The sequence below is a fragment of the Hypomesus nipponensis genome, chromosome 9 (genome assembly GCF_054491055.1).
Source record: "Hypomesus nipponensis isolate SF chromosome 9, ASM5449105v1, whole genome shotgun sequence".
In the NCBI taxonomy this organism is placed as follows: Eukaryota; Metazoa; Chordata; class Actinopteri; order Osmeriformes; family Osmeridae; genus Hypomesus; species Hypomesus nipponensis.
Genome location: NC_140369.1, coordinates 9016088 through 9043024, shown reverse-complemented (window position 1 = coordinate 9043024; position 26937 = coordinate 9016088). Strand labels below are relative to the sequence as shown.

General features: G+C 44.5%; 2 protein-coding genes across 4 annotated transcripts; one reads left to right on the top strand and one right to left on the bottom strand.

The window, feature by feature from the left end:
* The first annotated feature begins 379 nt into the window (after positions 1-379).
* On the top strand, positions 380-3008 carry il10 (interleukin 10). Its single transcript, XM_084704695.1, has 5 exons — positions 380-707; positions 885-944; positions 1133-1294; positions 2283-2345; positions 2433-3008. The coding sequence occupies exons 1-5, from the start codon at positions 540-542 to the stop codon at positions 2526-2528; spliced, it is 549 nt and encodes a 182-aa protein (XP_084560821.1). The 5' UTR covers positions 380-539; the 3' UTR covers positions 2529-3008.
* Positions 3009-8162: 5154 nt separating this feature from the next.
* On the bottom strand, positions 8163-25076 carry mapkapk2a (MAPK activated protein kinase 2a). Of its 3 annotated transcripts, XM_084704618.1 has the most exons (11): positions 24362-24450; positions 22050-22227; positions 15200-15339; positions 12147-12211; positions 11952-12031; positions 11696-11822; positions 10908-10983; positions 10675-10799; positions 10432-10517; positions 10260-10340; positions 8163-10134 (listed from the first exon to the last, which is right to left on the bottom strand). In XM_084704618.1, exons 2-11 carry the CDS (start codon positions 22128-22130, stop codon positions 9988-9990), a joined length of 1008 nt encoding a protein of 335 aa, XP_084560744.1. In that variant the 5' UTR covers positions 22131-22227; positions 24362-24450; the 3' UTR covers positions 8163-9987. The 3 variants fall into 3 exon arrangements, with proteins under 3 accessions (XP_084560744.1, XP_084560743.1, XP_084560745.1); XM_084704617.1 differs by lacking the exon at positions 22050-22227 and having other exon boundaries at positions 24362-25076; XM_084704619.1 differs by lacking the exons at positions 22050-22227; positions 24362-24450 and adding an exon at positions 17690-17767.
* Between the last annotated feature and the right edge of the window lie 1861 nt (positions 25077-26937).

The following is a 26937-nucleotide window of genomic DNA, read 5'->3' as shown; positions in this document are numbered from 1 at the left end:
TCAAAGTGCCAATGTCAATATTATAATACCATACTGGCACTGTGTACCAATTGTGGGCAAGATTAATTCAAGGCAAAACATCACTAAGTGATGATATTATTAAATTAATGGTATTATTAAAAGCAGTTATATCATAATAAACAAAACTATATTAATCATGAATGATATTTTTGCAAACACATCAAGAAAATGCTAGTGGAGGAGTACGTTTCCTATGTGACCAAGACAATGACGTATCAGTACCCCAAAATATTTACAGGAACTCCCTCCCTCAGGAAGTGAATAAAGGTAAAGGAATTTTTGCACTTTACATTGTACTGTGTATATATACAGGTCTGTATCTGGTCTAGAGTGTATACTTGCTTTTCATCAACCTCTCTTCAAGAAGAAACTCTGACCTTGACCCGAGTCTCCACTTTGTAAGGCTCCTGCCTGCATCCAGAAGACCCAGTGCTCAGCTCCAGCACCATCCACGTCTCCATCCAAGAGCTCTCCAGACTGCTCTATATCCAGCATTGTGTGCAGAACCAGACTCCAGGATGACTCCATACTCTTCACTCTTGTCTTTGCTTGCTGCACTGTGTATGTGTGGCCATGTCCTCGCCTCTCGTGTGGTGTGCTCTGACCGCTGCTGCTCCTTCGTAGAGGACTTCCCTGCCAGGCTCAAGGAGCTGCGTGCATCCTTCTCCAAGATCAGAGACTTCTATGTAAGTACGACAGCACTATTAGTCCAGTGTGTGTGTGCTACTTTTGTCAGCACAAATCTCATTTCTACAGGTTCAGAGCATCTGTTCAGTCTCCATCTCGGCTGTCTTCATAGAAGTGGTGCAGTGAGATGCCTCTTTGACTGGGATTTGTAATATTGCAATCTGTTCTTTTTGCAGGAAGCCAATGATGAACTGGATAATGCCCTCCTAGACGACAGTTTTGAAAACAGTCTTCAAGTGAGTAGCCTACTGACCTGTATGCTCATAGATCATAATGCGTTGAAGACTTCACTTACACTTTGAAACAATACTCTTCACAGTAGGCTTAACGTAGGAGGGACGTTACCCAGTTCAGTCAGTTGGGTTATCCACGCTGCACAGTCCCAGCGAAACATGACTGTAACGTGTTCGCCATCCCTCCACAGACGCCTTCTGGATGTCACATTATGGACAACCTATTGAAGTTCTATCTGGACACTGTGTTGCCAACAGCTATCAGCGGAACGACGAATGATAACGATTTCAGATCTCCCATCGACTCCATTGGAAACATACTTAACGATCTCAAGAAGGAGCTTAAGCAATGTGTAAGTGTCTGGTAAAAACAATTCAAACTCCAATACCTAACCTTGAACGTTTCAGTCGCATTACGTAAATAGTTGCCTACCTCACTTGTCAATTAATCTGTTCTACGCTGCGAGTCCATGTTGAAGAGAGCTGGCAATTGTGCTTCCGTGGGAATGTTTTTTCATAGACGCCTCTAGATGTCAGCAGTACAGCCATAGGCTAAATGGGGTTTAATAGTATTTCAATAAATATATAAATTATGTTGTCAAGAATTACATAGAATGCCTTAATGACACTTCTTCCAATGACTTAATTAAGGGCCGTAGGGACAAATAATAATGTATGCATCTGTAAATAGATAGTTAATAGCTGGCGTGTCAGGGCGACTGTCAGAAACGAGGCTAGATTCCCCAAGAACACACCTGGGTATATTGTCATCATCATGTATTTTACACTCTCGTGCAGCTTATCTTCTGGTGATTATATTGCATGGTTTTATGATAATCCAGAGATCAATTAATCTGACAATAGGTGTTTACCATGGATAAGAATTTGTTTAGAGCCCTGGGTAATTGTTGTAGTGTTTCCCCTCCCTGGTTCTAATATAGCAGGAATATCTCCCTGACCGCAAACCTCTAACTAACCCCAAACACAAACGCCTACAATAAGTAGACTTCCTTACTTGAACTGCATCCAAAACTAAGTTCCCACGCTTGAAAATTGTTTGTGGGTAAGAAAGGGGGAGAGTGTGTGTGTGTGAGAGAGACAGAGACCGAGAGTGTGTGTAAGAAGGCTATGGTCTTCTCATAGCACAGATTACATCAGCAGTTTAGGACGTGATGATCCAACCAGAGCCGACGTTGCATCAAAGTCCTCCTGAAACTCTGCAAGATTAATCTGTTCAGCTTTCTTTGTGTCCATGAAACATGAAACAATGTGATCAAGTGTTACATGTTTTTGTTGATGTTGTGACAAATAACACAATTTTCTCTCTTTCTCTCCTTACAGAGACGTTATTTTTCCTGCCAGAAACCATTTGACATTACAGAGTTCATTTCCACATATAACAAGGTGAGTGAGTCTCACACCGCTTGAACAAACTGTGTGTGTCTAGTGTGTGCCTGTCAGTTAACAGGTTTTCTATCTACCTATCTGCAGATGGAGAACAAAGGTCTGTACAAAGCCATGGGAGAGCTGGACTTGTTCTTTAACCACATTGAGACGTACCTGGCATCTAAACGAAGGAAACATTGATCACTGACAGTGCCACTAAGTTTAACCTTTATCACACTGAAATTTCTTCATGAACTTTAAATCCCATTTGGGAATAATCTCTCCATTCCAATGACTGGGGTTGTGTTAGAGCTGAGTGTTCCAAGTGTTACTTTAATGCAAAACAAAGATACAACTTAGCTGCTTCTCTCTGCTAGCATATAGCCAACCTCTTCTTTGTCTGATGTGAACTTTAACTTGATATTTGAAAGTGCATTTGTCCTAAGGACAACTTTTTCTGTATTGCTTAGTGAGTCATATTGAGTCACATTATTTGTTTAAGTAACTGCATGTGAATGCAATCGTACTACCGAAAACTACTGGGACACAGTTTTGTTTACATGTTTGGAGATGAAATCTTAATGATCCGAATCTTCCTTTTGTAAAATGTATTTATTTGGTACAAATGTATTTTTATATTTTGCAAAGTGTTCTAAAATAAATATTTTCATATGTTCATAACATGTCAATCTATTAATGTCAACATCAGCATTGACAATATTTGTCAAAGGTTACTTGTTTAGTCTGAAGCACATAATATAAAAAAATATGTAACTGCTACAAGGGTTTTTATGTAGCTGAGCATCGATGTCATCAATCAATAATCAAGGGTGGTTGGGGTAACTGCTATCGGTACTTAGTACATCCTGCAATGCGATTTGGGGGAAGCACACTACAACATAATGTGTCAAACCTAGCAAGCTCTAACCTCAAACGTGACCCGAATACACCACTTACCAGCAGCACCCTGTACTTTACGGTAACAACCATTTGTCAGCTTGTCCTAACAGCACAAATGCACACACATGCACACACATACACACAAGAACATTCATGCACCTTTCGCCTCTTGTAGTTGGTGTGTTCTTTTTGAAAGTTGCATTGATGTGATAATAGAGACGGTGTTGACACACAGCTCACACTTTTGACAGTAATTGTTTATTGAAATACAGAGTTATTTCAATTAATCAGTTTAATGAGTTAATTCATTAATTCATCAGTTTCTGTGCTTGCTTGTGATGTTGCAATAATATTCTGTAGTTGAGTCAGTCCACTCCACAGACACTGCTCTGACACATTTCTAAAAGGTGACGGTGTTGTAGTAATAAAAAATGACTCAACAGTCAGAGTTGTTATAATGGTATCAAGTCAGGGTGCTGATCAATCAATTTCTAATACAGCCACACATACATTTATGTGTACAGTCTGCAGCTGACCTTGGATACCTGACCTATTCTAACAAGCTCGACAATTCTGGAAGCTACAGCTGTGGTTCTGGACCCCTACCCCCCCTCGCTCCTTTTGGGGGAGGAGCCCCACCTGATCCATAATGTGGGTGAGACGTTAGCTTGCTGAAGTCTGCCATGTCAGATAGAGAGAGATGGATGACTGTGAGGGAGCAATCCAGATACACTCAGAAAAGAACCGCAACATTAACGGACATCTTCTCTCTGTTGTTCAAAAACTTGTCAATAATCACATTATGCAAATTAATCACCATTGTGTTTTATACATGGAGTACCAGAAGTGTTGATTGTGTATTGGCCTATAGATAACTGTCAGGAACTTTTCAAATGTACCTAATTATTGAGGACTGCTGAGAAAAGTGCTTCTAAAACATCTTTCAGGACACTTTAAAACAGCTGCCAGTTGGTCTTATTTCAAATTACTCTTGTGGATACCTTCTCACAAATTCCTCCCTTTCCCTGACAGTTTCTTTGATCTGTTTAATGTTTTTGATAAGTGTAAGCCTGTCCCTAATTCTTTCAGAGGAATTTAATGGTTTATCTTTTATCATCCACTCTCTACTTGGCACATTGTTCACTTTCTTGCTGCAAATACATACAATTTATAAATAATTAGGTTTGTGTTCTACATATTTATTTCCTGAAAAGTAAAAATAAGAAAGCAATAACACCGTACAGTTATAGTTTGTAACAGCTTCATAACAGTAACTTTCCAGTTTCGTATTCTCCTGATGACGTCAATAGGACTCAAATTGCAGAGGCTGCAAAAGGTAATCATGTTTTTCTGCCATCATTGCTGCTATAACTTGCACTTCATTGCAAACATGATGTGACACCTTACTGTGAGATCACATGGGAAACATTTTTTGCTTAACATGCAGCTCATTGTTTCCACAGTCAATTTAGAGACAGATCACTTTAATTATCAGAAACAACCTTTTTATGACATAATATAACTATCTGACACCAACCACAAGAAAAGAGGACTTATCAATGGCAACATTTCCTCTGCTCCTTCTTCCTGTCAATCTCAGAAGGCCAATGACTGTAGTATGCTGTGTTGAAACAGTGACTTGTGTTAAAAGAATCCTATCAGATTTGCCAAAAACGCCTAAACAAGGCGTACTCAAAGTAAATTGAAAGCTGTTCTTGAACAATTTGGAGTACATGCATGGCTGTGGTCTCCTGTGAAAGGTGACACTGAAGTGCTTTCCTGCATTGTCAGGACCCCTGTAAGTCCTACTGGTTTTGAGTAATAGAAGCTTTAACACAATTTAAGGTTTTTATTTCCGCCTACATTTTGTTTAGCAAACAAATGCCTGAAGAGGCCTATTAAGTGGGAGGTATTAGCTGGAAGACATAATGGGAGCACAGCATGAAGCCTTTCCTAATCCAAGTCAAAATTCAAATATAATACCACAAGATATTAATATGTTTTTCTAAGGGCACATCTAGGCATTTTTTTTAGGGGCTATTTGGAGATTCCAAAAGGACCCTTGGTAACCAAGGTCAAATACCTAGGATAAAAAGGTATTACTTTCCATAATTGTTGTCTCTAATTAAAAGTGGTACTTAGAAGGATGCACACATTTTGGGAGCCACCTAGTTGGCTTTAGAAGGCTATGGACAGGGCATAAAAGCTGAGGTGTCACTCAAAAGGTCAGAGTGCAGTGGCCATTTTATAAAATAATTGCCAAATGTGTATTTCAGTCATTTGAAAGGTAATACTTTTTATTAGAAACATATTAGTACTTTACAATAGGCATTACAGCACACACACAATTTTAAAAAATGCTCTTGTGTAAATTACAAAGAGTCGGACCGGAGCATAATATCCTGAAGGAAGTCTTTACTTTTTCTGGAATGGATTGTAAGGATTGGCTAGGGATTGTAACATACATTTAGATGTAAATTTGTACAAATATTTCTAGTTAGATAACCTTGGTCAGATATTGACAATGTTGATTTTGTAAGCAAGGCTTCTAGACTTGTTCAGTGGGGACTGGTTCAGTGGGGACCAACAACGAACAATAAGTCTTATAGGTGGTGGCGGTGGTATATTTTGTTTCTTTATAGACACAGGCACATTTGCCAAACAACCAATGGTCCGCATTTAATCCAAGCTCATACACATTAGGCTTACATCTTCATAAAATCCACCAATTGTGTAGCCTGATATAGGCGAGTCAAGTAAGTAGGCTAAACATTCCCATTAGCATTTTGGTAAGCCAGTATATGTCGTCAGAGGCTGACTGGGCTTCAAGTGCCTGGAAAAGAAATACAGAAATTGACATTTCAGGTAAGTTAAGTCAGTCTACGTGATTATGAACTGTGAACAACAATGATCGTACTTTGACATTTATTTTTTAATGAAATGCAATATGAATAAATGCTTAAAAGAGTTGAGGGGAACACTTGAAGTAAAAATGTAGTCAAGCACCTGTGGCGGAAAAGATGGGAAGCAAGGCTGCGGTCGAACAAACACCTCTTTTATAGGAGTCTGATCAGGGATGTGCCTCATCAGCCTCTGCCCGACGGGTAGTTGAGTCTCTGGGTCCTTCTGCCCGTTGTGTTCTGTGAGTGGTTGTGCTCTGTAGAGACGCAGAAGTTATTAAGCCCCCCCCCCCCCCAGTATTGGTATACACCAATACCAGTAATAAGTATACATACTTATTTAGACACAGAAATAAAATGTTAGTTGTACAATTTAAGTACACCAACGGCACCTCTCACCCATGAAAACTCTTGTCTTTCTAAAAATATGTTTTGAGACATTTTATATTAATTGAAACAATTATTATTGAACTATTGTGAAGTAGTTCAACAAACTGCCAGAGCTGTAGCGACCACAAGCACACTTTTTTCCAGAAATTGTACCCGCTCTAGCTTGGTAAGTGATACGCAGTTTTACACAAGACTGCCCTTTGCTGAGGTCAAGAGGCCATACAGTGAGGCCCCTTACAGGCAGGATATAGAATATGGTATTCACTAGGGTCAAACTATTGGGAGACAGTGAGCAGGAAATATGTATAAATTGACTTATATGAGTTACATTATCAGCTGTGTGCCACTTCCAATGTGCTTAGGGCATGTTTTGGGGTCACTATATTTGTACTGTCCAGCCATTATATAAAGGACGTCTGTGAGACATGTTCTTCACTCATGCTGACCACTCTGTCGCGGGGAAGTCACATGATCTGAGCTCGTCCAATAAACAAAGTCAACCCTTCCAGTGTCATGCAACTCATTCCAGCCTCCGTCTGACAGATTTCATCATATCAGTAACTGCTTTGGGTAAGTCATTTTCAAATATGTTAAAGACAAAGCAATTTGCCGTGCGTCTTGTATCCTGGTATGGCTTCTTTCCCTCTTCCACATGCATTTTTTTCATACAGACTAATTACCCTGTGTTTAAGACATGTGCCTCAGACAGGCAGTAATAAAGAGAGTGATACCAAGGATATCAGCAGTGAGAAAGCTTAAGTGTGATTGTTCTCATGAAGGGATAACTTCTATAATGCTTTTGCTCCAGGTCTGTCAAGGAGGACTGATCTTTGATGGAGAAAATAAAACCATGTTTTTGAGTTGTGACATTCTTCAATGCAAATACAAATCAGATTTACTGGCACAACTGCTGAATCAGCAAGTTACTGCAGAAGAGGAAGCTCGGACAAATGAAGATTCACTACTGAACCTTACTACACAATTCTAAGAAAAGGGCATAGCTGATAGCCAGGCTCTGCCCTCCTACGTACTTCCGCTCAATTTGGATTTTGTTTCTGTACTAGGTCTGGGAGTTTGACTTTGATGTCGGTTTTCAGAAACAATTTTTTTGTAGGTCCAATCAGCGAACAGAGGGAGTGGCTGAGAATGATGACGTTAATGTTGTGCACTAGTTTGCGAAGTTCAGTAATGGCGGCAGAGAAAGATGCGAGCGAAGTTATTCTGCGGTTGTGGCAATGCTGCCTAATATCCATTAGTTAAAGCCAGAGCAAGAACATTCCTTGCTGAGTTTTGTAGGTGGCCATGATGTTGTGGCCCTCCTCCCCACGGGGTTCGGGAAAGTTTGATTTTTCAGCTACGGCAGCTAGCTCCGTTACAGTAGTGGTGAAGGAGTTGGCTAAGACGAACGCTTGCGATTGGTTATGGCAGATCACAGTGGCTCTGGGCAGATCCAATAGTTTTAAACTTCAACAGAGGACCCGCCTTCAAGGAAGTTAACGCTTGTCAATGGGGTGATCCCAGACCCTCTGTACAAATGAAATGTACGAGGGTCTGGTTAGGACCAGGCTAATAGCTGATGCCTGTCGGTGTGAATGTACACGAGAAATGGTGTGTTTTTAAGAATAAGAATCTGAAAAAGAACTGGTTGTATTTACATGTTTTATTCCAAAGCTGAAGCAGACAGAAGTACAGCAGTTGGACATAAGACATGATAGAAAACCAAACACTGACTGAGCTCCCCCTAAAAACAGGGGTGTAGGGGACCAAACAGAACACCACAGAATGACCTCATCAACATTTGTTTGCCTGTAAGCGTGCTGCAGGTGAATAGAGAGACAAACGGGGGAGATGGTTTAACAAGGAGGAAATCTAATGAAACAAACCAACAGAGACATCTCTTCTCCCAGTGGGGAGGTGAGGTGGATATACAAATATCAAGAACCTCCCAGTGGTGATACCTGGTGCTGTGCCACAGTCTGTTACTTTTTAAATCTTTTTAATGCTCCCAGGCCTCATTCAACATTGATAGAACTGGACTTTGCAGAAAGTCACATCAAACAGTTGAGGTTCATAGTTCCTACACTACAGTTCCCATGATTCAAAGCTGTGGCTTTGCTTGTGGAATGGGAGCCTGTTGTCAAGGTTCTTGAGAAGGGCCGGTTGCACACAACGCATACACACACATCCCACTGTGTTTGTACACAAACCCAACATGACATACGCGCACACGTAAAAACAGACTTAAATGACGCTTAAAACATCTGTATAGCATCAACATCAGGTGCGTTTGCGCTACATCAGAGAAACTTAGAAAAGGGCTACTCTACAAAGACTACAACAGATCCCCAAGACAACACGCGTATCAGTGGGGCTCGTGTGCTATGAGCTGGTGCTGCCGACAGAGGCCCCCACTTATGGCCCAACGTGAGCTTGCATTCCTTATTCCATGTTCTAGAACACATGTTCCAAGATCTCTAGGAGCAACGATAGGTGGGAGGCATTTCCACAGGACGAGGAAGCGAGGTGGACATCCTGCCACAGGCTTCTCCTGGTCAGCAAAGGGAAGAGGGGATGGGGACATCTCCCAGAAGGACAGGGGCTGTGTGGGACTGCATAGGCCTCTGCTCTACATTCACTAGTGACTGGTACTGGACACTGGAATGAGATCAATTGGAATCCAATTCCAGTCCACAGTCAAAGACAGACCCATTACATTCCATATGTCATTTTCAAAAAATACATTAGACCTTTTTTTATGTGTTATAGAATCATTGTTCCCCCTCTATTTTTGGATTTAACCATTAGGCAACACTTTAACGAAGGACAGGCTACACTCAATACGCACTGGTGGTTTTAAGGAAGAAGAAGAAAGAAAAAAAACTTCTGTGGTGAATGTTTAGGATCCTATTGGTTACTGCATATAACGCTGCAGTGTGTCGGTTCTAACACAAAAGCCACGTTCAGCATTGATTGTAGACTGTTCAGAACCATGCAACAACACCATGCTAGACCACAAACTGCTGCAGAGCATAGTCGAGTACAAGGGCTCTTTAGAAAAGATGTACCTTGAGGGATAAAAAGTTGTTTCTGTGCAACTGCCTCAGGGAAAACCGCAACACATTTTCATGTAAAACAAAAGGACTGATCTAAGACTGATCATACAGACAGACAGACAGACAGACACAGACAGATTCATCTGAGTGACATTCAGAATGACCAGTGCTGGTCCCCCTCTTTCCTAGATGAGGAGAGAATTGAAGAGAGGATGTCATCTCTCCTGACCTCTCCTAACCACCTGACCATTCCTATTCATAATCTCTTAGCTGCTTTAAAAACATGAATGTTCGCTCTCTATTGAAGCAGTGGTTGATTAATCAAAATTCTGAGTAATAAAAAGAAACATACAAAAAAAAAAAAAAACATTTGCAATTGTGAAAGTTATTGCTTCCTGTTCCAGATCCATGGATGTTTCAGTGAGCTGGCGTCTGTGTGTCAGAGTCTTTATGAGCCTTCTTCCTCCTTTTCATGAGCAGGGGATTGGTTGAGTCCTGGATGGTCTTGATTTTGATTTGCTCGTAGTCCACCCTCATGGTTGCCAAGGCGCTTGTCATTTCCTCCTGAGAGACACAGACAGGACATCTGTCAGACCACCAGTTCCTCCCTTAAGACTAGCATCCACAGTTTCAATCCCCTGTGCTGGCTGTCTGCTTCATGCATGCAAAGAAATGAGACTAGCTGTTACCTTCACGTCCTCCCAGGCATCCTTCTCCTCCTTCAGGACACGACTTGTGTGAAGGGGAGTCTGAGGGACTTCCATGGACTGCTGCAGGAACACAAACAGACAGGTCAGGTCACACTACACAGAGTGGTGGAAGGAGAGCTACTTTCATTGAAGGATGAGTGCGTGTGCTCACATTGATCCAGGGGTGGTTCATGAACTCTGTGATGGTCATCCTCTTGGTGGGCTCTGTCTTCAGTAGGGCGCTAATCAGCTGCTTGGCTACAGACACACAGAGAAAAGACATGGTTTTCTGCAGCTGCATGTTTTGCTACAGATCTGAAGAAAAACACTTCTTGAGGGGAAAGAGAAAAATTGCTCTCAAGACTGAACGGATCCACACACACACACTCTCTCTCTTGCTCTCTCTCGCTCTCACCCTCCTCTGAGACATCGCCCCATTCCGGGTTGGGGAACTCGTACTGGCCGTTGCGTATCCTCGTCTTCATCCCAGGTGAGATAGCCAGGCCGTGGTTAGAGTAGAATGGAGGATAGCCACACAGGCTGAGGGGGGGGATGAGAGGAGAAGAGGTGACATGAACCCACAGCGTAAGTAAAGTTTGGACTGCAGGAAATATTAGGACGCTTAAGGTTGGTAGAGGAGGGACTTACAGAATATACATGATCACACCCAATGACCACATATCACATGACTTGTCGTATTTTTCTGGACCCAGGACCTCAGGCGCTGTTGGGGTGAGGAGGAGGTAGGGGTTAGAGGGCACCCCCCATTTTCAGCCTTGTTTCTACTAGAGCCCGACCGATAAAGGATTTTTAAGGCCGATACCGAAATATTTGGTGATTTAAAAATCTGATATTCCAATATATTGGCCGATATAATTATTTTTTTTATCCAGAAACGCATAACAAAAGATAAACTGATTTCCCTAACATTAGTTACTTGTAGTTTACATTTTGTCATTTTTAGCAGACTCTCTTATCCAGAGACGACTTACAGTAAGTACAGGGACATTCCCCCAAGGCTCAAAGTCACGGGAATTGAACTGGCAACCTTCTTATTAATAGACCGATTCCTTAACCACTCAGCCATCTGACTCCTGTTATTATTCATGAGTCCTCACTAAAATAATATGATCAAGCAGTTTAAAAATAAACTTTTGTTTTATTGTCATAACAGAACAGAGGAACATCAAAATATATTAAAGTTCTGATAAATAAAATGTGTAAAAATACAAACTTAAGATATGAAACTAAGTCCTTTGAACAAAAACACATTAAATAAAAAATATATAAAAAAACATTTATTGGCCATTTTAAATTCCTAATATCGGACAATAATATTGGCCCGCCGATATATCGGTCGGGCTGTAGTTTCTACAGTGTGGGTCCCATGGCTGTAGTTAATACTAATACAATGTGTTTGTGTTCAGCATCCTTACCCACGTAGTAGGGTGTGTAGCAGGGAGTGGCCAGAGAGTTGTGTGAGGTGGTCTCTTTGGCGAAACCAAAGTCTGTCAGTTTGAGCAGTGGATTGGGCCTCTTAGAGCTGTAGAGCAGATTCTCTGGCTACAGGGAAGAAGAGAGATGGGGAATGTGAGAGAGAGAGAGAGAGGTGCTGAGAAAGAGAAAACATACTGACTTGCAGGAAGTGCGCTACAAGGTGGTTTCTGACAGGAAATGGCCTTGAGCACTGACCTTGACGTCCCTGTGTGCAATGTTGGTGGCGTGGAGGAACTGGATGGCCTCTCCTATACTCTTCATGATGTCAGAGGCCTCTGGAAACCCATCAATCACATTAGTGTTAGAGAGAGAGAGAGCACTGCCCATGTGCACAGTAACTGTGTGTAGCTAGAAGGAGTGTGAGTGTGTATTGGTGGTCATGTTCTGTACCTCTCTCTGTGAAGGCCTGGTCACCTCTGTCCTGGATACGACTAAACAGCTCTCCCCCATCCATGCTATAAGACACACACACACACAAAAAATGCAAACAGAAACCTCAACGGTTACAAAGAACTAGAGAGGAAAAGGCTGACAGTCAGATCACCAGTCAAGGGATGATGGTACACTGGATACTGAAAGATCAAACACACCTGATCTTCATTAGGTGAGAAGACATCTAAACCACACATGCAAGTAGTTCACTGTTGATCACTATCAAATTGTGAATCGCAGATTCACACACAACTATAGAGTAGTGGTTTGAGTTGCATTCTAATGAATCATCATGTCTACTATGCTAACCACATCCAGACAGGCTAGGAAGCAAAGGGCAGGTGGAGGGCTTATGGTTCCTGGAAACCTGTCATTGAGGGGAAAGGGGGCCCAGGCCCCAGAACTCACTCAGAGACAAACCGGAGCAGGTTTGAGCGGATCAGGGGAAGAGGGACTGAAGAGTAAATGAGAAAATAAAGTTGTTCTTAACTTGGACACTCACTCCGCACAGCTGGCTCACCAGTTCTGACCTGCCTTCAGTGCCAGTCAGGGAAACACCCAATAGGACTGCCTTCACTTGGACATGCTAACCCAGCCCAATCAGTTTCATCCAAGTACACAGAATCCCCCACATTGCACCTGGATAAAACAAATCTCTCCCCCTTACTACCAGTGCATACAGAGTACGGACACATGCAGCACAGCCCATGCTTTCAGTCCCTCTGTAGTGCTGCAGCCTGGGACCAGAGCGGGCAGCCTGGGACCAGAGCGGGCAGCCTGGGACCAGAGCGGGCAGCCTGGGACCGGAGAGGGCAGCCTGGGACCGGAGAGGGCAGCCTGGGACCGGAGAGGGCAGCCTGGGACCGGAGAGGGCAGCCTGGGACCGGAGAGGGCAGCCTGGGACCAGAGAGGGCAGCCTGGGACCAGAGAGGGCAGCCTGGGACCAGAGAGGGCAGTCTGGGACCAGAGAGGGCAGTCTGGGACCAGAGAGGGCAGTCTGGGACCAGAGAGGGCAGTCTGGGACCAGAGAGGGCAGTCTGGGACCAGAGAGGGCAGCCTGGGACCGGAGAGGGCAGCCTGGGACCAGAGAGGGCAGTCTGGGACCAGAGAGGTCAGTCTGGGACCAGAGAGGGCAGCCTGGGACCAGAGAGGGCAGCCTGGGACCAGAGAGGGCAGCCTGGGACCAGAGAGGGCAGCCTGGGACCAGAGAGGGCAGCCTGGGACCAGAGAGGGCAGTCTGGGACCAGAGAGGGCAGCCAGGGACCAGAGAGGGCAGCCAGGGACCAGAGAGGGCAGTCTGGGACCAGAGAGGGCAGCCAGGAACCAGAGAGGTCAGTCTGGGACCAGAGAGGGCAGCTTGGGACCAGAGAGGGCAGCCAGGGACCAGAGAGGGCAGCTTGGGACCAGAGAGGGCAGCTTGGGACCAGAGAGGGCAGTCTGGGACCAGAGAGGGCAGCTTGGGACCAGAGCGGGCAGCCTGGGACCAGAGAGGTCAGTCTGGGACCAGAGAGGGCAGCCTGGGACCAAAGAGGGCAGCTTGGGACCAGAGAGGGCAGCCAGGGACCAGAGAGGTCAGTCTGGTCTGAAGGGCTGAGGCCTTATTGTAGCTCAGACCCGTCAGTCTCGTCCTGTAGACGAGACCAGGGCTTCGGTCTCATGTGTTTCATTTCACCTCTTTTCTCTTTATGACTGGCAGCAGTTTCAGATATCATCATCACTGGCAGTTTCTATGCTTAAGGTTATGCAAATGCAAACCTGCAGATGTGTATGTGTGTGTATATGTATGTGTGTGTTCACACGAGAGGCCCTCGTGCAAGGGGGTGGCCCGCTTAAAACCACTGCGGCACGCTTCAGAACCTTTAATGTTATTCATCACCCACATCAGCACATGTGCCTGAACAGACTAATCCCTGACTGTCCTCTGGGTCCAACTGCCACAAATTTGATTCATTATGAGTAAAGCCTCCACTTTTGATTCCCTATCACGCACTTCCTACCTATCATCTGCCTTGCTTCCTTATTTCTTTGTTACGCCACAAGTTCGCCCCCTGACAGTCAGAAGGGTTCTGTGCTGTTCATCTGACTCTGCCAACAACTTTAGTGATTATCAGATGATTTACTTTGAGAGGGTTCAGTGATTTCTGATAAGCCAGTAACATTGCACTGTAAGATTCGAAGAACACACCCTCACACTAGAGACACAGCCTTCCGGACACTCTGGAAACACAGAAATGTCTGTAGATTAGGCTAAACAACTGTGTTACCCACATCAAGGCACACACTGACACACCCAAACGCAGATGATTTAAACGCAGTTTCTTTAAGATAAGCTAATAGAACACTTCATTTGAGCCTGGAAATGAAGACTCAGGGTTTCAGACGACAGCTGACAGTGTGAAACCAGAAGAAACGCGTTCAGCTCAACTACTTTCGTAATCAGGTGGGAAAGTGTCACCAATCGGAAGGCAGACGTGTGCATCTTGCCCATAAGTGTGCTTGCACACCTGTACATCAGAGCTTCCACATCAACCACACACCTCCCAGCTGAGAAGACCTTCTGGGAAACCTTGTGGCTTCTTCACAAGGGCTGTGTGAATGAATGCTCAGTCCGGGTCTCTCCCTGGGACACTGACTGAGCTGTGAGTGTCAGTGAGCAGCAGGGCTGAGAAGGCGTGAAATCAGCTGCTGAGTGTGAGGGTGGACGTGATCAGACTTGGGGTGTAGCACGTGTAGAAGATAGCTGAGCAAAAGGAAACCGCATTTCGAAGAAATGGGTCAACTTCCTTGAAACACAGTTAATTTACAGTTAATAGAACAAGGTGAGATTACTATGAATGAGATTGCATAATGAGTTCCCTCTCTTCTCTCTTCTTTATCAAGCCCCGCCTCTCCACCTCAACCTCTCACTTTCCTTATGTGAGTAAAGGGTTGTGCCACTTTATGAAAGGCTATCAGTGGGGGGTTTCAAGACATCAAAGCGTTTGTAAGAGTGTGTGCGTGTGTGCGCCCACCATTCCATAATGATGAGCAGACACTTTTTGCCCTGGTAGAGGTTCTCAAAGACATCGATGATGCGTACGATGTTGGAGCAGGGTGACGCCCTCCAGTGCAGCTCCACCTCCCTGCGACCCTTGGCACAGTCTTGCAGCATCTACACACAAGACAGAGGAAGCACAAGGGGGGGAGGGGGGGAAGAGAGAGACAGAGAGAGAGAGAGACAGAGAGAGAGAGAGATAAAGAGAGACAGAGATACAGTTAGAGGGAAAGAGGGAGATGTGGGGAGAGCAATTATAGTTAATATTGTAATTATAGACAACACTGTGATAAAACTGTCATAATTTTAGTGAACCTGAGAAGCAGGACTGGGTGACCTACATTTGATACAAAGGGAAGAGCAGTACTGCCCTCATCAGACAGACTGAGAGAGTGACTTCCAGACTTCTGCCTGAGGTTAGACTACAATACTGAAGACTATGAATGGTTTAATAGCACCCTCTAAGGGAAAAGTGTTGTCATAACATTAAGCCAATTTATTCATTCGTTGTGGAGACTATGAATCAGCCTGGGAACCAGACGAATCTGCCAGCTCATGTTTATTATGCTCTGACAGATGGGTCAGGCCACCCTCCTGAATCGTCTGTGCGGGTTAGAGAACATGTTTTTCCTTTTACCCTGATACATAAGGATATGAAACCGCCAGGAGGATGGAAGGAACGTAGATAGCCTACAGAATTGTAAGAAGTCTCATTATTCCTTAAGATGGACTTTTAGGAGGCCAACAAACCTGCAGTCTCATGCAGCACATCTCTGACCTCTCAACTAACACTCTGACCTTTCACCTCTCACCACAACCTGTCCCATGGCAGACACTTGTTATGGATATACATAGCATCACACAATGTTACAGAAGAAACATAAAAATGAATCTCCCATCTTGTGATGTGCTTCCGTCTTTTGCTGGAGGTGGACCTGCACTTGTTCTATACTAGGCTGCAGAACTACCCCACTGTGGCCTCTCTCACCTTGACTGGAGAACCATTCTCCCTGTCAGAAGTATCTAGGAGTAATGGACACAGACACATGTACACATGTACACACACTGACACTAGGAGTGGACCCAGTCCAATACAGACTGGGTGGGCCAGCCCCCTTCCACAACAGAAAGCTACATTCAACAAAGGCTCCGATCTCAATCACCCCAAAATCTCACACATCTGAATGCATGCGCACACACACACACACACGCAGAGACACACACAAACTGATCTCAGTGAAAACATTGTCATAAGCCAGAAGCAGCTCTCCACCTGACAACAATCAACACCCTTGAAGCCCCGAGTCTCTGATTTCAGCACCATACTTGTCTGCCTCGATCCAAGCAGCTGACCATGTAAGGGCTTGGGGAGGGTGACGAGAAGACCCTGGACATCCAGGCTGTGACCAGCACGCTGGCTAATCCACACCCCTCTGTTATCCTCACTGACATGAAGATGTCGCCTCTTTTGGTGCCAGGCTCCAAAGCTTCGCCTAAACATCAAGTAATGTGACAGCCAGTGGAAAGAATTCTGCGGCCTAGTCCTTGAGCCGTCTTCTGCCTGACAACATTCCAGCCCTGCCCACTGACACAGGGTCTGGATCTGGTTCCTCTGGGCTCTAGAGATCCCCCAGAGAACACAGCAGCACTGCTAACCATGGCAGCCTCAGCCCTGGCCTTGCATAGAGAAGCCTGGTCTAACCTCCAGTCTGCACCTAACCAACAGTGGCTGAGCAGTAGAATAGCACTGGTTGATCTAGTCATCCCGCTTTATTTGGCCAGCTGAGATTAGTCCTGCTGATTCCCACACACGGCAGATTGACGTCAGTCAGGGCGATGTGTCATAGAGGGTTCATCAGTTGGAGCATCTGGTTACCATCCTGTCAGTGCCATCCTGTCACCGTTTCCTCACAGCTGTGTGTGTGTGTGTGTGTGTGTGTGTGTGTGTGTGTGACTACCTGGCAGTTAACACAGTGGTTGTTATTCATGTGGCCATGGAGCCAAGCTGGGCTAGGTCAGCAGAACTGCACAGGGAGATGAGGTTAGAGTGCTCCTCCAGAACAGCACAGTAGCTACAGGTCAGAGCGTGAGCTGTCAACCCTGCTTCATCCTTCCAGCCCTTCCAACACCAGGCAACCCAAGAAACATTTCTAAGTCAGAAGTGCTGAGAGGATTCTACCAGAAGTAGGCTAATCCTATTTCTTGTCAAATCCTATTCTGCTCATTATCCTGAACTGTGAGCTAGTCTGCTCTTCTCCTGCTGGGACATCACTGAACAATCAAAGCAATGAGACACCAACACCAATGATCTGAGAGACACACAGAGATATGTGTATGTGCGAGTAACTGTAATGATAGGAGTGACTGCCAAAATGAAAATGATGATTAACTAATAACCCCTCCCTAACCACAAAAGTTCCCTCTGAAACAGAGACACAAACAGACATTTGCACACACGCACACACACCTCTCTCTCCTGGTGTTTGGATGGCTGCCTTCCATCTGCTGCGACCCCTTTGAGCCTGAGCATTGAGATGGACGGGAGGAGGATGGGGGGGGCAGATGGACATACAATGAACCCCTCCAGCCCACACAAAGACCCCCGAGCCTGAGCCTGGGGCAGGGCAGGAGAGGGAGGAGACGGGCTCTGGGACGGACGAGGAGGGAATGGGGGTGGGGAGGGCTTGTGTTGTCAACCTGCCTCTGGGACCCCAGGGAAATGGGGGGAGGGGTCAGAATGGAGAATGAAGCAGAGACTAAGGAACACATCTATAGACTGAAGGGTCTGATAGGGTATGACAGAGTGATGGTTATAGTATGGCACACTGAAGAGTACGGCAGTGTGAAGGCTAGGCATGTAGAAGGCTAGGGAACAGGCTGCAGGAGGCTGGGTCTAACAGAGCTGTGGGAGTGAGGGGGAACCATGTTGGATCAGAGGAGGATGCAGAGTGATGGAGGGGGAAGCCTCCAACCTGACCCCGATGCTTAAACAATAATGTGGTTGTGTGCACATTGAGCCCTGGCTTCTTATTCCAACACCAAACAACATGTTTATGTGTCACTGTGACTTGATCTGATTAAAGACATCTGCCAAGCCCCGCCAACCAGCCGGGGGGGTATGGGTATCCTCGGTGATCGACAAACACATGGCTGGAGTAAAATGAGGCAGCATTTCTGACTGGAGTGGAGAGAGGCTCTCAGACGATCCCTTGACGGGATTTGGGCTTGTGCTCTCTGACCTCTCGTCTCTTTGTTACCCATCTGAGAGGCGGGGGCTTGTTGCCATGGCGTGGCTGTTTGTTTACATCAAACACTTGAACAGACTTGGGTGTAAAATGAAGCCTGGGTCATATTCAAGCCCTGCGCCTTCCATCATGCTTCTTCTGTGTCCATTAAGTCACAACATGAACTCCAGTCATAGAGACAATTCAACAGCCATCCAGTAAGAATGTATCTGGTGACAACAGTTGATTTTGTAAACTTATTATTGGCAACATTATGGCAACTCTGGAAGGTTGGTATTGAGATTCCCTTGAATATTTTGAGATGAGAACGTAGAGTTTTGAAGGTGTCAATGATGCTATAAACAGTAGCACAGATAGGCTCGGCCCTAACAGGTGACACCCCTCCGGAGGAAGGGCTGGGACTGGGAGTGGTAGAACAGGAACACCAGGTGACTCCGGTTACATCACTGCCATCTCAGGCTAGATCTGCTCAATCCAACTGAACATCTGGCTAGCAGGTGACTTCCTGAGTATGAGCTCATCATTAGAAAGAGAGGCCACACACACACACACACAAAGTATGTTAAAGTTAATTTCTTCCAATACGTGAAGCTGACCAAGTATGTGTATTTGTGTGTTAGTGTGGTCAGATAGATAGGGTTGTCTTGTTCTAACTGAAACAGGATGAAACGCCTGATTAAGGGAGCTATAGCTCAACATTAGTGGTTCAATGTAGCCTGGCCTGAAAGGCAAATCTAGGCTCTGAGCCCCCACTCTTCACAAAATATGCACTTACAAACTCTTTAGACTTCAGATAATATCCTACAAAACACAGTCTTAAGTGACAGATCACATACTTGTTGCTTGATGAAGTAACATGGAGATTGTGAGGAGCATTTTGAAAACCGAGTGATTCTATTTTTGGACCAGAAAACCCCCAACAGAGAAGCACTTCCCTTTCCTGATAAGAACATTTAGCACAAACCAGTCTGCTACGCCTCCTCCTCATCATCACAGGGGTGGGGGGGGGAGAGGGGGAGGAAGACACAGCCTGACAGCAAAGACTTTGGGTTGGGCTCACAGGGGAAGTGAAAAGTGTCAACCATGTTAACCAAGGGCAGAACAGCAACACACACAGCTTAGCAGTCACTTCCACTATGGTTGATTAAGCCACTGGCCAATTATATTCAGACTAGTGTGTTTAATTCTGACAAATCACACAGAGAGGAAGCAGGACTATACGCATACAGTACATACAGTTACGTAAAGTCTGAAATTCTTCCACAACTACTTCCACATTGTGCTGTTTGCTGACCATAGAGCAGACGAGGGACAGCCTGAGCCCTCGGGTGAAACAGACTACATGGCTCTCTCTCTTTGCCTCACCTGCTCACAATACCTCAGTCTGACTCCTTTCAAACACAGTTTTACCTGCCAGACCTACACACTTAAGGAACAGGGGAATTATGGATAGGAGAGAGGGGGGGGGGGGGGTGGTAGTGTGCGATCGTCAGACAGGGTGAGTGACAGAGATTCTAATCTATGATGACATGATATGTGGAAAGTCTACATTAGACCACCCTTCTCTCACAGATAAACCACAAAGACATAAGCCACCAACACAATCTAAATAACATTGGTTTCAATCTTTATTTGAGCTCTGTTTGACCTAAAGAGCTTAATGTGACAATCCTAAATCATTACTAAAAGAGCTTTGTTTGAAACTAATCCACTTGTTTTGGAGAAATATGTCATACGAGTCTAATAGTCAATTTCATAGTAATCTGAGCGAGAAAATGTAGTGTTGTAATGTAATGGTGTCAATCAACATAAACTGAATCTTGGTCTGAATATTAACACAGAAAAACAAGCTCAAGCTGGCCTTTAACCTAGATGTGCCTAACTCAAACATTGGGCTTTAACCTAGATGTGCCTAACTCAAACATTGGGCTTTAACCTAGATGTGCCTAACTCAAACATTGGGCTTTAACCTAGATGTGTGTAACTCAAATACAAGGTACTATAACTGAGCCTCATCATGGACAGGGGACATTATACATAGCCAATATTCTCTAGTTGCTAGTAGCTCTCTGTCTTAATCTGGCTGTGTCTCTCTCACTAAATGTCTCACTAAATGTCCCTCTCCCTCCCCTCCCCCCTCCCCCCTCAGCTCCTCCATTTCACATCTCTCATCGCCCACCTGCCAAACACCTCAGTCCACTTGCACGGCAGATAAGTTGCACACATTCCTGGGGTGAGCTCATTCTCACTAACACAGCTGGCTGAGCAGAGGCAGCACAGCCAGCAGGCCATAGAGGACACCAGGGCCTGGTCCAGGACGGCCAAGCACTGGAGAGGAGCGGACACCGGAATGACACTTCGACACGGGATGTGGGAGCAGCAATGTTATAGCGCTCCTCATAGACGTGACCATTTCAGACTACCGCTTCCCCTCTCTCCTTTCCTTCCTTTCTCAAAATCAGCAGATCTTCTTCTGACTCTAGGGGCAACGGCCTAGTTGTCCCTCCTATATTGTCTCTTCCTCAAAGTCCTTAATCAGGCTTGTTGAGTGTGGTGCAGCTGAACAGAGCCCATCCCTCAGATCTCAGAACACGGCCGTCATAAATGATCCTGTCAGATGTCTCCCAGCTCTCTATCCTGGCAACAAACAGACACACAGGAGTTGATACGACTCTGGACTTTTACGTCATTAGTGCAACTAGGAAATACATGAATGCGAACCACTCGTGTGATGTTTTTGAAGGGGCTGGGGGAGGAAGAGGGGGAGGGAAGCAGAGAAGGTAGTAGAAAAGGCAAGTTAGATATTCCCAAAGGGCATTTTGCTCTAGTCTCCGTTCATACAACTTCCTGTTTTATCACAGACAAGTGGCATCACAAGAATCTCTCTTCTCTCTAGGAAATGATGTAATGATGGCACACACTGAATCTCCCCAAAATGTCTGCTGACTACTCCAGTCCTAGCTGAGACCTGAAGCTCTTGAGTCTAGAACAGTCAGAGAGCAGGTCCTTCCACCTGCTATTAACAGACTGAAATGACTTTGGACTCTGACTTGCAGCTAACCACAAGGATAGCCAACACACAAACGAGCGTCAGTGCTCTCTTCAAACACAAGGTCTGGTCTACCCTTCACTTAAAGGACATACAAAACATTACAAAAATACAAAAGCTACATAAAGGTTTATTTATATCACCAACAAATAAAGACTATATATAAAATCGCCAAAGCCAAGGAATGACGCAGCAGAAGAGACCAGAGTATTATTCCGACCGTCAACACGTGCGCACACACACACACACACACTCGTACGCACAGACCACACATGCTCTCACACACAGGATAAGTCGCTTTCATTCAGGCACCAAACAGCTTTTAAACCTCTTCTTAATCAGCTCAAAACACAAGCAGCTAAGTCCCACCTCTGATCTGTGGGGCCACCTCACACTCTATCTAGCACAACACATTGTAGTGACAGGGCTGGGAATACAAGGCTTTAATCGTGGCCACAGTGACACATCCTAGAAACCAAACAACCAGCAAAGCCAAGGTGAACACTGGGGGCGAGAGACAGAAGGGTGTGTACATGTGCAATAGGATGACTGGCAGGTGAAAGTTCAGATGTGCCGCCCTTCCTATTCGGCCTCTGGCAGTTTCTCTTCTTCATGAACACACTGCAGCTCAGCCAGTCCAGAGCTCTACGCTGCTGTCCTCACACAGTTCCTCTCCTCAGCCTCCTGTGATGTCACCAGACACATCCTGCCCTGCGGTGAGGAAACAAAGGGGCAGCCACAGCAGGTGACAGAGGACCTGGCAGCTGTCTCTCTCTCTTCCACACACACACACACACACACACACACACACACACACACACACACACACACACACACACAGTGAGGTGACTGAGGATTCCTTCCCCAGCTACAAGAAGAGTTCTGCTTGGTGATGTCATCACCGGTAGGCCAGCCGATTCCCAGATCTGGCGTGTGTAAACAGGACTGATGAGATGAGGCTGAGTCATTGTGCACTAGAGGAGGGACAGTGGAGGATGCTAGTTTATAAACCAGCCAGCTCAGGTTTCTGACAATCAGGCCCAGAGATTGCCCTTCAGAACTGGCTCAGAGCAACATGGGCCAGAATGCAAGCCAGCAAGTCTCACTTATAGCTGTGATATGGGGAGAAACAAGTGGGTTACCCTGCCAAGCACTCACATAAAAACCACACACTCTAATCAATCACACGACCCTGCAGTAATGGAGAGCAAGTGTGAGGGTGTCCAAAACCACGTGACAGTGTTTTCCTTACACCATCCTTCAGGAGATTTAGCAATCCCCACTCATATATCTATAGGGTGTTCACAAACTACAGGTGCACACAGTGATACCAGCCAGTGTAATCCATTTCAAAGAGCTGAGTACAGTTTTAGAACATGAACATGGCGTCCTCTCAGATCTGTGTCCTGTTTTACACCAGGTTTACAAGTCCAGATCAAGAAAAAGCCTGTTGGACCATGTTGGCATGTGTATCAAGTGAGGTTACTTGGTGTCTCCTGGGTCCCGTGTCCATATGAATGACTTGAAACTATCACATTGATTTCATGCCTAATGATAGGAATTATTGTTGTAGTGGATGATCTATCTAAAACAAAAAGTGAATCCCACCATGATCCTTTGGTTACCTCTTAGGCCACAGGGCTGACGACTTTATCATTGCATAAAAGAAACCATAAAAACTTTTAACATGCACACGGAATGTATTTTAAGTATGAATCATCTAGATGGACAAATCACACTGAATCTCTTTGCTCTCTCCCCCATAGCCTTCCCAACACGCTTTCTTTACATGACTCACTCAGACCCTAACAATACCAGTGGGGCAGATGGTGTTTATCTGACACTTCCTATTCAAATAAAGATTGCAGCAGCTATTTAAATAATCCTGTCAGGACCAGTACGTGGGATTGACAGTCTGACAACAGCAATTGTATGGGCCTAGATCTTGAGAAGGTAGAACAGGGCTTATAGTGTGTTCCAACGTTAGACTACCACCAGACCGACAGATCACTTCAAATCCTGGACAAATGATACAAAACATACAAGGATCACTCTCAACATGACGTGTTTGTCCACTTCAGGCTTGGCTGGAAAAACCCAGCCGATAAATGATAAACCATTGAAATGCTCACACTATTCATCCTGACAGAGACAAGCTTCCATGGTTTGTGTAGTGTGCAGATACAGGATTACCTAGAATCTAGGTCCTAGATCAAATGTGTCAATCTAGACTATCAGCACAAAGTATATAATTCAGACATACTGCGTAACCGGGACTAATAGTGGAGGAAGTCAATGAAAAGGCAGGACACTCAAGCTCATAATCCTGGGTACAGCCTGGCACTTAACATGCCTACTTGAAGTGGATTCATGGTCATGGACTGTGATTCATAACTTTTCAACTGGTTAAATCAAGTCATTTGGTAATCATTAACCAACAGCCCTGGAGAGTGAAAGGGTGGATAATTGTCATTGTCACAACACATTACATTACTCTAACTCCAACTTAGTAATGGTTTACATTCGATACATTTGATATAGTTTGGTCTCAGTCATAAATGGCAGGCATCCACAATGGTGATAGATAAATTCACAGACGACCTGAACCAGCCAATAGATCACCAACCCACAAGATTTCCCCACAGAAATACATTCACTCCGTCCTTCATTCATGATATCCTGGATCGTCATGAATGAAGGAAAGCAGGAAGTATGGTCAATTCATTGACGGTTTAGGTATGTTCATCATAAGATAGCCAGCAACTGCAACACAAATATCTATTACTAGCTATGCAAGTAATAGATTCAGTAAGTTGTCGGTAGCAAGATAAGCCAAACATCTTACCTTTAGAGCGTACTTGTCTCCATTCTTTTTGTGAAAAATCTCGAGTACCTTGCCATTTATGCCCAGACCCAGTACCTGGCTTGTGACCTTGTACTCATCCGTTATGGCGTTCTTTTTTATCTGCAGAGTCGGTCTGACGTGGAACTGTAACTGCCCTGCGTTCTGTTGCCCTACCGAGTTCTGCTGCCCCGGTGGGGTCGGAAACAGCGGCTGGTTCTGAGAATTCGATAACATGTTGAGACAGAAATTCTCAAGACAACGAACACTCCTCTCAGCTCCTTCACCCCTTCCTGGGTTGTTTCGCTGTCGTGTGACAAGTTGGATTCGTAAAAAAAGATTCGCAATAAGTTAGTTAAAACATTAAAAATAGTTTTATAATTTGTATGGCTAAATTAAAACGCAAAATGTGTATCCAAGAGTTAGCTATGTGACTGAATAGGAAGGTACTCTTCTTGACCTGTGATCCTTGACTAGCAAGTCAGCTACGTTAGCTATTATCCATCTCGCGGGTTAGTTGGCTAGTTGCTTACAAAAGGATTCCAAGCCTTGTCAAACATAATAGTAAAATAATTACAGCTGTGCTCCTAATACAACCTAACACGTCGCGACAATGACAAAACACAACACAAATGCTCAAAAAGCCAAACAAAAACTAGGACCGCGAACACGCGCAGTCCTTCACTTTCCGACAGTCAGGGTAGGCTTTTTTTGTGCCTACGTCATGAGACAAGTTGAATCCGAGTGGACTGTTAAAGATACAGTCAGCAATATTAATTTCAAATAAGGAATCTATAAGTCTTGGCTATTCAAGAATAAATTGGTTTTATACATAAGTTTGATATTTATATATACTCATCTGTTTTAAAATAACCTCATGTGTTTTAAATAGAGAAGTTAAATAAAAGTGTATTTAATTTAAAGATCCTTTTTTTCCATCACATTTTCTCCAAAAATATCATAACACGACTGAAATTAGGTGATTTACATTTACAAGATTCCACCTTGCATTCATGCAATACTTCTAACAACCACGAGGTGGCAAACCAGTCTTATAATTTGTGTTGATGGCCATTGGCCTTTACATCTCAAGCTATTCCCTCACTTCAAAAGCTTACAGTGCCCTCTGAGTATCAGTTGCTCTTGTCTACAAACCTGGGATACCCCCCCCCCCCCCCCAGATTCAAATGGTCTACTGGGGCTAGGTTTTACCTTGTTGACTTGGTTGAAACTACAGCCAAATCAAATGGATCTAATGTTTTAATGCTGTGAATAATGATGTGTCCCTTCAACATAATTGCTCCACTAAGAAGGCAAATGTATACACACAAATATACAAACACAACAAAATAAGTGCTGAGTTACAGTTCATATAAGGAAATTGAACTGAAACCTTTTGGACCCTAATCTCTGGATTTCACAGAAGAGAAATGTGTTTCTTTGAGCATGATTTGGGGAGTAAACACGTTATTTACTCACACTAGATTAATGTGCACATTTATGTAATGAGAATCAAGGTTTCATTATTAATCTGTTGACAATGTGACAAAATAACAAAACGTTTCTTTGCTTCTGTTCTCTTGTGCTCACTGGGTGGATTAGCAGATTCCTTTTTTGTTAAGAAATCCCTGTGGTCTCCAAATCATAGCATAATCCACTCACAAACAGTAGGCTACCTGTGTGTGTCTTGCTCTCACACACACTACAACTGAGGACTGAGGGACTGTAGCTAGACTGTAGCGTGGTCTATTCCCTTGAGGCCTGGGTCAAGAAAACACACTCACTTTCCCCCTTCTCCTTCCTATTGGACAAATTCAGTTGTTATTCTATTGGCTATGTAAGAGGGGAAGCACATGCTCCAGAGAGTCCCCTACACACCCACACGCCAAGATCTCCTCATTTACAACTCTCATCATGAATGCCGGTGTATGTATATTCTGTGACAGTGTTTTCCAGACAGGATTGAGTTAGTCCACACACAGACTGTGTGTTTGGAGCTAAAGGGCCACTAGGGGGCCCCCTACTGATGAGCATAAACAATGGGCTATATTTTCCTGGACACAGTTTTACTAGTAACCTGATCAGTTACTTTTCACAGTAACAAGCAAGGAACCATGTGAAGCAGAATTGTGATACCGTATCCCCACTGGAAAGGCCTTGACTTGAAAAAGCCTATGATTGTTGCTGGGCAGAAAACCAAAGCTGTTACATGTCAATCAAGCAAAAACTTTATATCTGTTTCACATCCCTATGTGTTTCTTTTAGTGCTTTATAACGAAAACTCAAAACCTTGATTCTATTTCATGGCCACCATATGCAAAAGTCCCACACTCTTACTAATGCAATTTCAGCCCACCCCCCTCATCTATCTCTCCACAGTTTGGCTTGTCACTCCTCTCTGCTTCCCCTCTGTCCTGAGAATCTCTTAGAGTCAATCCTCAGCTCCTTCTATCGCAGGCATCTCACACAAGGAAACTGCCCTTTTTTCCCCACTCTTTACCCTTTTTAATCACTCACCTTTCCTCTTCTCCCTGTTTCTCTTTTCCCTTCCCATCCATTGCCTTTCTCCTCCCTCCATC

Bases quoted from the DNA above. Each gene is read 5' to 3' on its own strand.
- mapkapk2a (XM_084704617.1), bottom strand. From the start codon at position 24,595: ATGTTATCGAATTCTCAGAACCAGCCGCTGTTTCCGACCCCACCGGGG. The intron at 15,340-24,361 runs GTAAGATGTTTG...TCTTGTGTGTAG, and splicing joins GAGACAAGTACGCTCTAAAG to ATGCTGCAAGACTGTGCCAA. The intron at 10,135-10,259 runs GTAACAGCTAGT...TGTGTCTCTCAG, and splicing joins ATGCCTGGGAGGACGTGAAG to GAGGAAATGACAAGCGCCTT.
- il10 (XM_084704695.1), top strand. From the start codon at position 540: ATGACTCCATACTCTTCACTCTTGTCTTTGCTTGCTGCACTGTGTATG. The intron at 708-884 runs GTAAGTACGACA...TTCTTTTTGCAG, and splicing joins CCAAGATCAGAGACTTCTAT to GAAGCCAATGATGAACTGGA. The intron at 1,295-2,282 runs GTAAGTGTCTGG...CTCTCCTTACAG, and splicing joins AGAAGGAGCTTAAGCAATGT to AGACGTTATTTTTCCTGCCA.